This window comes from Oryzias latipes, chromosome 2 (genome assembly GCF_053564925.1).
Source record: "Oryzias latipes strain Hd-rR chromosome 2, Olatipes_Hd-rR_3.1".
In the NCBI taxonomy this organism is placed as follows: Eukaryota; Metazoa; Chordata; class Actinopteri; order Beloniformes; family Adrianichthyidae; genus Oryzias; species Oryzias latipes.
In genome coordinates this window covers 6,848,614-6,863,072 of record NC_136238.1, presented here as the reverse complement: position 1 = coordinate 6,863,072, position 14,459 = coordinate 6,848,614, and the positions used below count along the sequence as shown (strand labels likewise).

General features: G+C 40.8%; 1 protein-coding gene across 3 annotated transcripts in view; it reads right to left on the bottom strand.

Annotated features, from left to right (window-relative positions):
• pard3ba (par-3 family cell polarity regulator beta a) overlaps window positions 1–14,459 on the bottom strand; it is a 167,972-nt gene that overhangs the window by 72,436 nt on the left and 81,077 nt on the right. For all 3 annotated transcript variants that reach the window (XM_023966108.2, XM_023966113.2, XM_078931566.1), the window contains 2 exons: window positions 12,949–12,984; window positions 273–482 (listed from right to left, as the gene is read on the bottom strand). In XM_023966108.2, coding sequence (XP_023821876.1) covers window positions 273–482; window positions 12,949–12,984 — 246 coding nt within the window. The remainder of the gene's footprint in view (window positions 1–272; window positions 483–12,948; window positions 12,985–14,459) is intronic.

Here is a 14,459-nt window from a genome sequence, read left to right as displayed (position 1 = left end):
CTTATAAGGTTTTATAAATTATATCAAATGGCTTATAAATGCTTTATAAATGCTAATGTTTTATAAATGTCTTCTAAATGCCTAAAAAGGTATCATCAATGCTTTTAAAAGCTACTAAATGTCTTGTAAATGGCTTGTGGAGACTTTACTTTAGTAAAACTTTACTAAAACTAAAAACATTACCTAGCGTAGCCAAGTTAGACTACAGAAGAGGTCAAAGTAACGAATGGAGTAAAACATCTGAGCTGCTGGTTTCTCTGCTGAGCTCTCACCGTCCTCAGAAGGCCCTTCGTACGACCGGTCAATGGCATTGCGGAAGCTCTGGTTGCACCCTCGCGCTCGGGCGATGTTGGGCCGCGGTCGGTGGAAGGGCACGGGGGCCTGGGCGTGGTTCTGCTCAGACATGGCGGTCAGCAGGCTTTCCAGGGAGCTGGACTTCTGGAGGCCCAGGGTGGGGCCAAACGCCTCCCCAGCTGAGATGTCTGAGAAGTCAATGAAAAACAAGAGGGTTGGTGATCGAGACGGTGGGGTAAGTAATGGTCGTCTGTTCTTTCATCAAGTAAACAGATAATAATCAAACTTAGAAAATGCACCTACGTATATTTCTTTTAAGTTTTTTCCATTTTTTATGGATTTGTGTCAAGAGGAAGTACATTCTAAAGTACAAGTACTTCCTATTTCACCACAAAGCTCATCTTCTCTTTTATTCGACAACTTCCACAACAGAAAAAAACAGATGGAAGAAAAACAGGGAAGGAAGAATTGTCGCCAACGGATGAGGGAGGGACTACTGCAGCAAATTCGATATACTACTAAAATGAGACACGGTAATCTCATTGAGACCATAAGCTTTAAGCAATTTTTAGCCCACTGTTTATGAAGCATTACGCTTATAACCATCTCCTGGAGTCACATTACCTTATTCAATTAAAGGGCATCTGCATTAAACCCTGCAAAAGTCATTTGCTCTCCAATTAGATTTAGGGCCTGCTCTTCAGTATATGAACTACAGAAGTTTGAAAAACAGATGAAGAGGGGTACTTAAAACATTAACGTTATCTTCTGGCTGCAGTAAACAAGCTACACAAACATATTTTATGTCCAATTAACGGTTGAAACATGTTTAGGCAAAATATATTAAGACTAGATTAACTACATTTCTGCTATGTTTAAACCTGATGAGCTCATTTTGCATTCAGTCCACAAAACCAAAGAAGGATTATATTAAACTACAATATTAATATTTTGTCCCGTTTTCTGCACTTGTTTTTCTTCCTTCCTGCCTTTACAGCTTCCTTAGTTTGTTATATGTATTTAATTACTTCTTGAAGATGGGACAATGCAAATTAAACCCATTGAAGGGTAAACATTAGGACATGAAATATCCAGTAGCACAAAGTAAACAAATCCACACAAGTAGGCTTCTACAGAAAAACAAAGTTTACAGCACCTATAGGATTATTTTAAGTATGAGTACGACAGATTTCTTTTCTCAACCAATTCTGAAAAACGTTTTTGAATCTAGCGCAGTTTTCACAGTTTCATAGATTATGTTTTTGCGTAAAAATACAAAATTGCATCATCTGCATATAACTATATTTTAACATTTAGAAATACATTTGGCAAGTTGTTTAGGCTAAAAAAAAGAGAGGCCCCAAGATCGAGCCTTGGGGAACTCCCGCTGAACAGGATAGAAAAGATGATGTCCCTTCATTATTTTTGAATAAACCTTGATTGAATTGTTTTTTTCTGAAAACTACAAACATTTATTTTTTAAGTCAAGGTTATATTCCAATTTTCTCACTCCTCCCTAACCCCTAAAAAAACTATAGGGTGCAGGACTATCCCGTACCCTGGACTTAAACACAATTCGGACACACACTCACTAATTTTCTTTATTTTTTTAAACACCAAATATGACGTCGCCCATTTTACAAAGACTATTCATGAATTCACTGTGTTCTGATGACTTGGATGGTTTACAAAAACTACATTTGAATACATCATTTTTTTTTTTAAAAGACACATTGTTCAAACGCAGAGCATTGGGGTGTAATTTTTCTGGGAAATAGTGCAATACGAAATAAAACAGTGCAATAAGCATTTGGACACAAAATGATTAGTCGGGGAAGAAAAACCGCCACAATAATTTACATAGCTAAAATGATAATGTTGTCAATTATTGTCATTTTATGAATACATATTTGTTTGAAGTAAATACATGTAATCAATAACTTCTCTACTGTAAAAAAAAACTATAATCACAAAGATTCTAACAAGTAAAGATGCTCCACACAATGGCAAAAGGGAAAAGTGAACACTCCTGTCATCAATAACCCATCTTTATACTACGTATGGTGTCTCTGCATAATTTTCTTGAACATTAACTCCTCTACAGACGGACATTTTTGCACATAAATACACTAAACTCCATCACCAGTGACTAAAATGAGTTACTTTGTGGTGAAAACATAAAGTATAAAACAGTAAAAAAAAAAAAAAGACAACTCCTAGTTTCTTACAATAAAAATGAGTAAAGCGAAAAAAAAGTTATTTCTTAAATTTACATCTTTGCATGTCTGTCTGCAAATTGATTTAAAGCGGATGCGTTTCATGTTTTTTCCAGTTCACCGCTATGGATCTCTAATCATCGACTGCATCAGTAAACTGGACTGAGTGGGAGTGAGTTTCCATGGCAACCACACTCGCCAATAAAGAGTGAGCTTGTTGGAAGGCCATACACCTACTACTTGAAAAAAATCTGTCAAACGTTTCAAACATAGGACGTGGGGAACCACCAGGCTCCACCCACTTTTATTGAGGCTTCTGATGGGTCAGTTTATAACTTGAATAATTTGCACCACAGAAGAAAAAGATGAAAAAAATTAGGATTAAGAATGGTTAATCTGACTTTCTACTACATGAGTTGATGGTAATTTGCTCCGTCTTGCAACCCGCCTCCAGTGGCCGTTGGAGGAACTGCAGCATTTGCTACTTCTTTTTGTTTTTGTTTAAACTTTCCCCATAAACAGGTGGGAGCTCGGTTTTAACTGACCAAAATTGAAGGTTAAAAGCCCCAAACCAGGAAGATGAAGAGAGGAGACGGTTTGGTGAAGGAATTTGAAAAGCAGGATCCACTTTAGAAGCAACGGAAGTCTGAAATTCTCCCTGAGAAACTCTCAAGGCAGAGAAGAAAGAAGCCATGAATGAGCTGGAATAGTAGCAATATAGAAACTGACAGGCTCAAGCATAAGCAACAGATTGGGAAGGGCACATTAGCTGCCCTCTAACTGTACGCAGGTCTGGCCTCCAAATGGAGAATGAAAGAACGGAGACGGCCGACCAGGAGCTCAGCGAAGGCCAAAGCTAATTCAGCAAAGAGAAGGAAATGACAAAAAAGGTAAAGCTGCCCTTCGGGGCGTCCAGGTGGACCCCCAAAGGGCCTGGTAAGGAATTTTTAAGTACCAATCATGAAATAATAAAACTAAAGTGGTAATGAAGTCAAAGGAGGAGGGGGCCCAAAGTAAGTTCTGCCTTTTAAGCCCCAAATTGACTTTCTGAGAGGAAGTGGGATTTATGGGGAATAAGCGGTTAGAACTAGAGGGAGAGGGGGGGGGGGGTAAAACGCTCAATTTGAGAGACAGGATTTGTGTCACAAATGTAATTACGGCTGTCCGGCTCACAGCCTGATAGAATTAAGCTCCTTGGCAGTGCAGCGGTTCACACAAACGCTGCTGTTCATTTACAGAATGTGAGAACTTTGCTCTCCAAGTGGGGAAGAACCAGAACCGCCGGTGAAAAAGACCGTTTGTGTCCTTGACCGCTTTAGATGAGAAAAAGAGGAAATGTGAGCTGAAACGCCGGCTTGCTGGAGCGTGTTTGCGTGTGTGTCAGGCGGCTCAGGCGGGAAGTAAATGAATAATGAGGGTTTAATAGGACGGATGAGAGGGGAAGAGGTGGCTATCACCGCCAGCTCGATCCAATGGAGGGTGAAATCGCCGTTTATCACATAACGCCACCCGCTGCGCCGGCAGATGCTCCCGCGGATCCGTTCGCATCACGTCTGCCCGATTGCCACCGACTCAAGCTGGTGCACGTTTCTGACAAACAGCCTGAAAGACGGTGATGCCCTTCACAGCTGTGACGGCTCCCTCGGAGATCAGCACCGGACATCCGAATCGACCATACCACGCCACTTCCATGTCCAACGGAGCGCTTCTGCAACTTCAGAATTAACTCACGGAAAATGTCATTTGAAAGTATGTTTAGAAATCACTCGGAATCTGACTGCTTAAGCCTTTGTTGGGCTGTCTGGAAGCAAAAAATGGTCAAATTAAGACCCTGACATTTAAGATATGCCAAAAGGTGAACAACAACCCCCAACATTTACCCAAATAGTAGTTTTTAGTGTCCACCTGAAATACATCTTTACCTCCATCCCTGTGTAATTCATGTCCCTCCAGCTCCTTTGCTGGCTTCCTGCTGTCAGGTTTGCATGACGCAGACAGCAGTGCAGACTAGCAGACGTAGCCTCTGGCCTTTTACCTCCACATTCAGGGACTGAAAGGACCAACATTCGGAGAAAGTTCCACCATAAACGGAACGGACAGATCTTCAAGAAGGAAGAGTATGACTCAGTCGGAATTAGGCCTGCACGATTTTAGAAAAATCTGCGATATGCGATATCAGTGTTTGAAACTGCGATGACGGTATGACTTGCGATAAATGGAAAAATAGAAAAGCAAAAATACCAATACATTTTGGTTTCAGTGTGAGTTTTATTCAAATAATTCAACACAACTTAAATTAACGTCCAAGTTTTATTCAAAAAGAAGAAAATATATTTACCATAGAACTTGCCAAAACTATGATGAATGATTACAAAAAATTTATATAGATGCCCAGGAATAAAATAGGTTGGTGTCTCCTACATTTCCATTTTACTGCAAGTGTTATTAAATAAGTCAACATAACTTAAAATCCAAGTCTTTTTCAAAAAGGAGAAAAAGTTAAGACCTATAGCTGTGGCCAAAACATAAATGAACAATGAAGAAAAAAGATAGAGGCCCACAACTTAAACGTGACCTAGTATGAACTAGGGCTGCACGATATGAGGAAAACTTGCGATATTAGTGATCAATATTGCGATAACGATATAATTTGCAGTAAATAAACAAATAGAAAAATAAACAAAAACATCATTCCCATTTCATTGCAACAGTTTAAAAATTATACTCCAAATGACCCTCGTCGACACGGGGGACAAACATCTAACATAATAGGACTCCATCTGATTGGTCAACAATGGGAAGGCGTCCATCTGATTGGTCAAAGCATAAAGGGATTTATTTGATTCGTTAAATGCTTCAAGCTGCTAGAAGATTGTTTTAACACATTTTGGGTTTGCGATTTATTGCGATATTCGCCGTCTTTTGCGATATGCATATTGCAGAGCTGGATATTGCGATAACGATAAATTTGCGGTATATTGTGCAGGCCTAGTTGGAATGCAGGATTACTATGTCTGGAAATGAGGGTTTGGTACTCCAACTTTAGAACCGAGTAGCATCACTGGTCTGCAGGGACCTTTCTACCAACGTATCACTTTTTCCGGCCGATACCGATATTTCCCCTGCAGCCCCGGCTGACGGCCGATATTTGCCAGTATTTAAGTGTCTCTAACAGTCAGACAAACATCAGATTTTTTTTAAATATCGGACTGATATCGATACATTTTGCAAACATCGGGCGATACTGGCACCAACATAGTGGCCATCCCTAATTCCCACATGCCCTTCTCCTGCCCTATACCTCAAATATACAAGGGGTTGGCAGTACTGTCGTTTAGTTGACAGGTGATTGTTGGCTTCTTGCTTCTAAATGAACCCCATTGAAAATGGTCCACTCTTGATTATATTGGGTCTTTTTGTCAATTTTTCAGTTGCGTGGTCGTCACCCTCTCGGATAAATAATGGCGTTTAAGAGTTACGAGATTCATAGATATTGAAAAGTTACGGTAGTTTAAAGTGCGTCAAGACCCTAACTTGCTGAAAATGGGAAGCTGGCAAATATAGACAGATTTACACCAGAGCAGTGACCTCTGACGTTACCCCCATGGAGTTCTGATTAGTAAAAATCAAGCTCAAAGTGGAACGGACACGGTTACTTTTAATTTGTAAGCAGCCTCAACAGGAAGTGCAAATGTCTGCCCACAGAATGATGTACTGCTAGAACAAATGTCAGCTTATAGTAAAGATCTGCCTGAAAAGAAAATATACGATTTGGTATTTTTGCGGGGGTTTCTTTCTGCTGTTTTTTGGAAAACAGCAAAAAGAAAGAATACAATAAAAGGCACAAGAGCGAAACAACTCGGAACCCCCCCCCCCACTCCTTGTCTCAGCAGGATCTTAACACTTGCCCATCAACCGGACCGCAATGCACTCCGCAGCACGCTGCTATGTAGCAGACTGGCAAAAAGGTTGCCACGGCTACAAGAAAGTGCCCCTTCCATTAAAACTGCTGGGGGGTTACAGTGGCGGCGAGCTTTCTGAGTGTTTTAAAGATGCTTGATACCATGTTACCAGGGAGACACTTGAATGGGGTCTTGCTGCTTCTGGTCACAGCAGAATTAAGTGTGGGTGGGTTTCGGTTGTGCACGTACACAACACCCACACACCTTTCAACCGTATAGCCAATCTCTACTAATAAAAAGCTGAAACCGCTGTTCTGGAAGCCAGTAAAAACAGGCTCTGCCGTAAACACACACACACACACTGTTCCAACACCTGTAAGCTATGACCCGCCACAATAAAGGTCACAGAGTTTCCTTACAAAGATGCAGTGTATACGGGGACTGAAATGGTTTCTACAGCTGATTTATTTGGAAGCTTAAAAGTTCTCAGCGGTAGATTTTTTTCAATCCTGTCCTAAGAAAACAGATCCATTCCAGCAAATATATGGAGATTTTAATGGCTTTCAATGGATTAAAAAAAAACACCTTTAAAACTCCACTGGGAGCGAGCAGGTAAACGCTGTCTCATGTGATAAGACCTTTATTTTGAAACAACGAATTAAACTGTCGGGCTGTGGTGATTTCAGACTGAAAACAAACAAATGTATATATATATATATATATATATATATATATATATATATATATATATATCTATATATGTATATATATATATATATATATATATATATATATATATATATATATCTATATATGTATATATATATATATATATATCTATATATATATATCTATATATCTATATATCTATATATATATATATATATATATATATATATATATATATATATATATATATATATATATATATATATATATATATATATATATATATATATATATATATATATATATATGTATATATATATATATATATATATATATATATATATATATATATATATATATATATATATATATATATATATATATATATATATATGTATATATATATATATACATATATATATACATATATATATATATGTATATATATATGTATATATATATATACATATATATATATATGTATAGCGTTCCCATTATGACTTTGCCGTTTTTAGCCAAGATCTAAGAGCCAAGAGTAGAAAGCCCCCACTTCCCGTCATCCATAACTGCGAGCTCTCTGTTTATGCGCTCTACCGTTGGAGTAAGTGGGACGTCACCCATGGAAAATGGTTGACTTCAACCAAATGAAGTCGATTAAGTCGCCATCTCTTCGCAATACAGACGGCGCCATGTTGGAACCAGACGTCAGCGATTGGTCCGAGTCGGTCTGAGTTTCTATCACAACCACTCCGGCCAATAAAGAGCGAGCTTGTTGGACGTCCACACCCCTACCGCTTGAAAACCAAACGTTTGGAATGTCGGATGTTGGCGCCAGCAGGACCCCACAAACTCCGATTGAGGCATCTGATCGGTCAGTTTAACCTGAATTACTTGAACTACGGAAAAGATATCAAGAAAAAAATGAGGATCATAAGGAATATGTTAAAAATTTGTTTTTTTTGGAGCCAGCAGTTACTTCCTGTTTGTAACACCAGGGGGGGAGGAGTCAATCCAGGTCTTATTTACAGTCAATTACTGAAATATTGAGTTTATTGAAGTTCATGTTCTCAGCGGCATTTGTTTTTGTTTATTCATCCACAATGTCCTTTTTAATGTTTTCAGTCCTTCACTTTTTCTTTTTTAAATTAAATGTTTCTTTTAATGTTTTATGTAAACAAGTTTGAAGCATGACAAATGGGCCAAAGTACCGGTCTTCAAAAGCGGTTTATTTCTTCAGCTTTGGTGACATTTAAAAATTCCATCAAAGACGGTCCATCAAACAACTTCCTACCCAATTAGTCCTCCAGCTGTAAGACTAATCTAATTCATGTTCTGGCCATTCTCACCTCCACCCCATTGAGAGAGCTGTTCAATTACCTCCCGTCACTTCCTGACTAGGTTCTGCTGGGTTAGAGGCTGAAGGGGGAGCTGGATGAAGCGGTCGTTCCGCTGCAATCGAGTGTATCTGCCTGGATGTATGAGGGAACGGCAGCTTTAGCCTCCACCTGGATGAATCTCTATAATCGATGGACAGGACTCAAAAGGCCGTCTCATAATTACAGCACACCTGCACCGCCTCACCACAGGAGTGGGAGAGAGCACGGATACCAGATGAGGAGACGCCGGCTGTGCCGTTTATTAGCATGTTCTCTGGAAAACATCTAATTAGAGGAGCCTACAGACAGATTTAGCCACAGAAAAAAAGAGGAGAACCCTCACTGATCGCTTGATCCATACAAGGTTGAGGTAAAAAAAAATGTGGATTTTTGAACTCAGAAAGGATTTGGGTGAAAGACCAGACGCAGATGTCTTCTGGAATCCATTTTACTACACTAAAAATAGAAAAAACCCACCATAATTAAGAGTTGATTTATTGCCAGAACACGTTATGATGGACCAACCAAAGTCTGGCCACTTAAGAAAGAAACACTCGGATTAAACGTCCAAATCTGCTTTGGAATTACTTTCAAACTTAAAAAAAATAATAAATCTAGAAGAAGAAAAATGGATCCGTGAAACCTCATAAGATATGACATCATGACCCTTCTCTCCCCCAACACAGACTTAATTGTTCTTTCATTAGGCAGCCACTCATGCATTCTGATTGGGTATCGTCTGTCAGATACCATTAGAGCTGACATTTTTCTGCCAAAAACAAACAGCTGAAAACTGAAAGTAAATTCTGATCATTTGATTCCTTTTTATTTTTATAACTTGTCCTGTCCAATAGCTGAACGAGCAGGTCAGAGCTGAAGGCCACAGATTTCAGTGCGGCAGGTGAAATCCCCAAAATAGGATTCTACATGTTTGCAGGCAGTCAACGTCCTTACTACACACTTTCTACACACAAACATTTTCACAATTCTCTCTCAGATTTTAAAACCTTTAAAGAAAAATAAGTCGAGGATTATAGAATAAAAAAAAACAAAGATCTGATCAAAGATTTAAGAAACTTTAGTAAACTAAAGCACTTTGTACAAGAGATGCAGCACAGAGATTGATTGACAAGGACTACAGCCAATCAGAATGTGGAGTACAATGCACTGAAAGAAAGAAAAAAAAGAGGCCCCGGGTCTTGATCCCGTCCCAAGCCCGGATCAAATACAGGGTTGTTTTGGGAAGAGCTACTGGCATTAAACTCTTTGCCAAAGCACCTGTGTGCATCAGTGAAATCTGATTGGCTGCTGTTGTAACCCCTGATGGGACGAGCCCAAAGGTAAACAAAAAGACAGGAAAAGATCAATCAATGCTGACATGGACACGATTTTAGATGTCCTGTAAGCCTTAAATATTTGGGTTTTTTTTTTTTTTAAGTTTTTCTCTGCATAATGGAAGAACAAAAAGGCAAATGAGGATGAATTAATTTAAACTGAATAAATAAGACACATACACATGGAAAAAATGCAAACTGAAGAGGCAAAAAACCTGCAGAATGGATGCAAAAACCTGCAGCTGAAGGCGAAGAGCAGATCGTGGGCGGGTGTTTGGGCTGGATGAGCTCCCAGGTGTGTTGTGGGAGGGCAGCCCGCCGCCGGGGGGGGGGACATGTTAGACTTTCATGGGGCAGAAAGCAGAGCGAGGAACGCTGGGATTCAGCTCGGCTATCTGCGGGGCGTTGTGTGCACGTGAGAGCGCACGAACACTGTAACACTAGCTGTGGGGAGGGGGGCGCTGGGCTGAAGCTGACTCAGCAAAGAAACACCAAAAGGGGAGCACATTGGCTGTCGGGTTCCTTAAAAAAGAAGAAAAAGGAACATGCCTGTTGGGGGGAACCAAGGCAAAGATCAAGAGGATGGGATGTAGGACAGAGACTTCTGGGATGGGGGGAGGGGCTAAAAATGGGAGAATGATCAAGAGATTGCGATAAAAAGCCAACAACTGAAATTTGAGCAATAAAAAAAAAACACAAATAACTTTAAATCTTAGAAAAAATGATTAAAAAAAATATGAGTAAGAAGCGAGACGGGAAGGGCTGGAGAGGTTTTAGTCAGATTAAAGAAGCCAGGCCGGCCTCTGAAGACCATCTCCTAATGAAATATGCCAAAGCTCATAAAGAAACACTGGGGCCACTTAGGAAGGGCGGGTGGTGGCGGGTGGGGTTTGCGGGGCAGGAAACCCGGCAGATCCGCTGCGTCAGCAAAAATGAGAAACAGGCAAAAGCGCCGTCGATAAGCATTAGATGAGATGTCGACTGGGCGGGGGGGGGGGGGGGGGGGAGTACTGCGGCGGAGAAACGGATCGCTTTATTAATGATGAGGCCTTTATGGCTGTGGCCGCTCGGAAAGCCTGGTGCAGTTAAAGCGGAGTGTGGGGGATTTGGGGTCGCAGCTCGGCCCATTTGTATTCCAGTGGCAGCAGGCTTAGCGGGCCGGTCCTGGTGGGTTCAATGGATCAACATTGGTGTGTGTGTGTGTGAGGAGCAGGAGGAGGATGGTTCCACCTACTTACTCGCACAAGCCTGGCTCTGGCAGTCAAACCATGATGTCAGAACATTTTCTGACAAATGCTGTTTTGGGCTTTCACACAGAAAAAGACAATGAAAAAGGAAGTCAATTCTGGCAGGAGGGACTGCAGACGATCACGTCTTCACCTTTTCTGGAGGATAATCAACTACAGCACCAATAATCGTGTGATAAAGTGAAGGTGTTTGAACAAATATGTTGGAAAAAAACACATTTTCATATCAACACTGGGCGTATAATCTATGACGATGATGAGATTCTGTTGAGGGAAGACTGAAGCCAGAAGCGGGTCGGTCATTTTGCTTTACCCAACAGTTTTCGTGAACTTGAAAAGTTGCAGAAATCAGACTTCACAATAGTTAATTTTTGCTCTAAAGTCAGAGTAAATTTGAAAGGGATCTCTTTTTGCAACCTGCCCCCAGTGGTCATTTAGGGAACTGCAACATTTGGTGTTTCTAGGGCGGGGATGGGCAACTCCAGGCCGTGAGGGCCGGTGTGTCTTCAGGATCTCCAGATAAAGCGCTACTCATGCCCGATTACCTGGTTCAGGTGTGTCCAGCCTATTAGGACATGGTGGAAAACACAGAGCATGGTAAGAGCCAGACGTCGCAAGTCAACATTTCTATGGCAACCGCTCTCACCAATCAGGAGTGAGCTTGTAAGAAGGCCGCACCCCTACCATTGAAAGCGGGCTACACAAAATCTGTCAAACATTTCAAACGTTGGACGCGGGAGCATGCAGGCTCCGCCTACTTTTATTGAGGCATCTGATAGGACAGTTCATAATGTGGGACAAAACAAGGATCATCCCGAACATATTAGCAAAAAGGATTTAGAGATAAACTGGTTATTCTGACCAACAGAATGACGGCGCTGTTTAATTCTCTATGGGGGGGGGGGGGGGGCACTCAGTCCAGTTCCCACATACAGTCAATGGTTTGAACCAGACTAGTGACTCGAGAACCGAGGTGGAAAAACTCGTCTTGCTTTCAGACAGGAAAAAAGCTCCACAGATGGATGAAGAGGGTTGGGTCGGTTCTTGGAGTTTGGGCAGATTCTGTCGGAGAAGTTTATGAGACGAAGATGAAGGTCATGTCCAACAGGTAACGTCCTCTACATGGGACAGCTACTGTTCAGAGGACTGAGCGTCTTTTATTCCAGCGACAGTAAGACCTTAGAGGCTTTATTCAATAATTATTTTATGCACTTGGTGCTAACATGGATGAAGGTTTTATGTCTTTATACTGAATAAATCCATCAACTAAAATAAACAATTACATTTCCCATCCATCCATCCATCCATCCATCACTTTCACCCAGAAACACCAACACTACTGCAGTTCTGACTCATAAGTGGCATACAGAAGAACCAATTTCAAAATAAATGCCTATTGTCGACACTTTTACAGGTGAACTTGTGATCCTAAAGTGAGTTTTTTGTGGTTTTTTACTATGTGTGATCATAAAAAATGCAGATAAACTCCTAAAAATAACAAAATGAGGATTTCTTTGCTTCTAGAAGATCAAAACAAATCAATTTACTGTTAAGCCAACAACCCAAGTTCCTTTAAACTGGGACTTTAGAAAACTCCAAACTTCTCCAAATGAAGCAAATGGTTAACAAACTTTCGTTGGTTTTATTTGTAACCCATTTCGTTTGCCTGTTTGCTTTAGATTTTCTCTAAATGAAACTACCTGTCGAATCTGGAGAAACTCCAATCAAAATGGGTTGTGATGTGTTTCACTTAAAAGACATTTAAGTGAAAAAAAAACTGTTTTTCTTACAGTATAGTCAGGTGTCTGCACTGTGGGTTTGCTGGTCTGAATGAGTCACACCTCAATTCTTCACCTCAGAAGTGACAAAAAACTATTTATCAAAGCAAAGATTAAAGGAACTTGGCTTACCTTTGCTTTTCCCACCTAAGTTGCTCTCATCAGGCACTAGAACACAAAAACACTCAGACTTAGTACAACTGTGATGAACAGTGATGCACTGAGCTGCATGCGGGTCATTCAGGAGCTTTAAATGGCTCCAGAGCTGCTGAATAATGGTGCGGGCCTGTATTCTGAAATGAGTCTCTGCATAAGGCGGCGCGGCAACGGCAGACGGGGAGGAAATGAAAAAACTGGAAAATAGGAGCAAAAAATGATGACAGAAAATGAGAGCAGATAAAGAAGAGACGACGAGAAAAATAACAAAACAGACGGCCGACACCCTGCGCTGAGGTGGCCCGCCGCCACGAGCATCACGTGACGCAATAATCAGTTTTCATTAGGCTGCCACTTCTCTTGAACAATCCTTTTCATTTTTTATGAGGTCAATTTTCCCAGTGGGATGGATGAGGGAGAGGAAAATGAGGACGGGGAGATCAGAGATGGAGGCGTAAGCTGAAAAGTGAGGAGAAAAAGGAGGATGAGGCGTGATTTTTGGTGTTTAGGGGGGGGAAGGGTAGTAGACAGTAAAATGGAAATAAAAGAACATTCATAAAACCCTGCAGCCCAGACGCAAGAAACACCTCTGTTGTTGCAGGGCGCAGGATAAAATAAGAAGTAATACTTTAAAGTTTGTGAGGGGAAAATATTCTGAGCTGCATGACCCTGGCAGATAATGAAGAATCCTTTTCTGCAGAGAGAAGATAAAAGTTTGCATGGCCGGCGGCCAAGCGGCTCTTTCCCTCAGAGAAAGGCTAGATAAAATGTAAAATCCCTCTAAACCCCCTCATGCCCATATATATATATATATATATATATATATATATATATATATATATATATATATATATATATGAATGGATGGATGGACAAAGGAGTAAATAGTTTGTTTGGTGGATAATATAGATGGATTGAAAAGAATGATGATCAGATGGAAGAGTGACGAATAAATACAGTGATGGATGGATGGATGGATGAATGGATCAATGGATGGATGGATGGATGAATGGATCAATGGATGGATGGATGGATGGATGGATCAATGGATAGATGGATGGATGGATGGATCAATGGATAGATGGATGGATGGATGAATGGATCAATGGATGGATGGATGGATGGATGGATGGATCAATGGATGGATGGATGGATGGATCAATGGATGGATGGATGGATGAATGGATCAATGGATAGATGGATGGATGGATCGATGGATGGATGGATGGAAGGATGGAGGGATGGATCAATGGAGGGATGGATGGATGGATCGATGGATGGATCAATGGAGGGATGGATGGATGGATGGATGGATGGATGGATCAATGGATGGATGGATGGATCAATGGAGGGATGGATGGATGAATGGAGGGATGGATGGATGAATGGAGGGATGGATGGATGAATGGATGGATCAATGGATGGATGGATGGATCAATGGAGGGATGGATGGATGAATGGAGGGATGGATGGATGAATGGATGGAT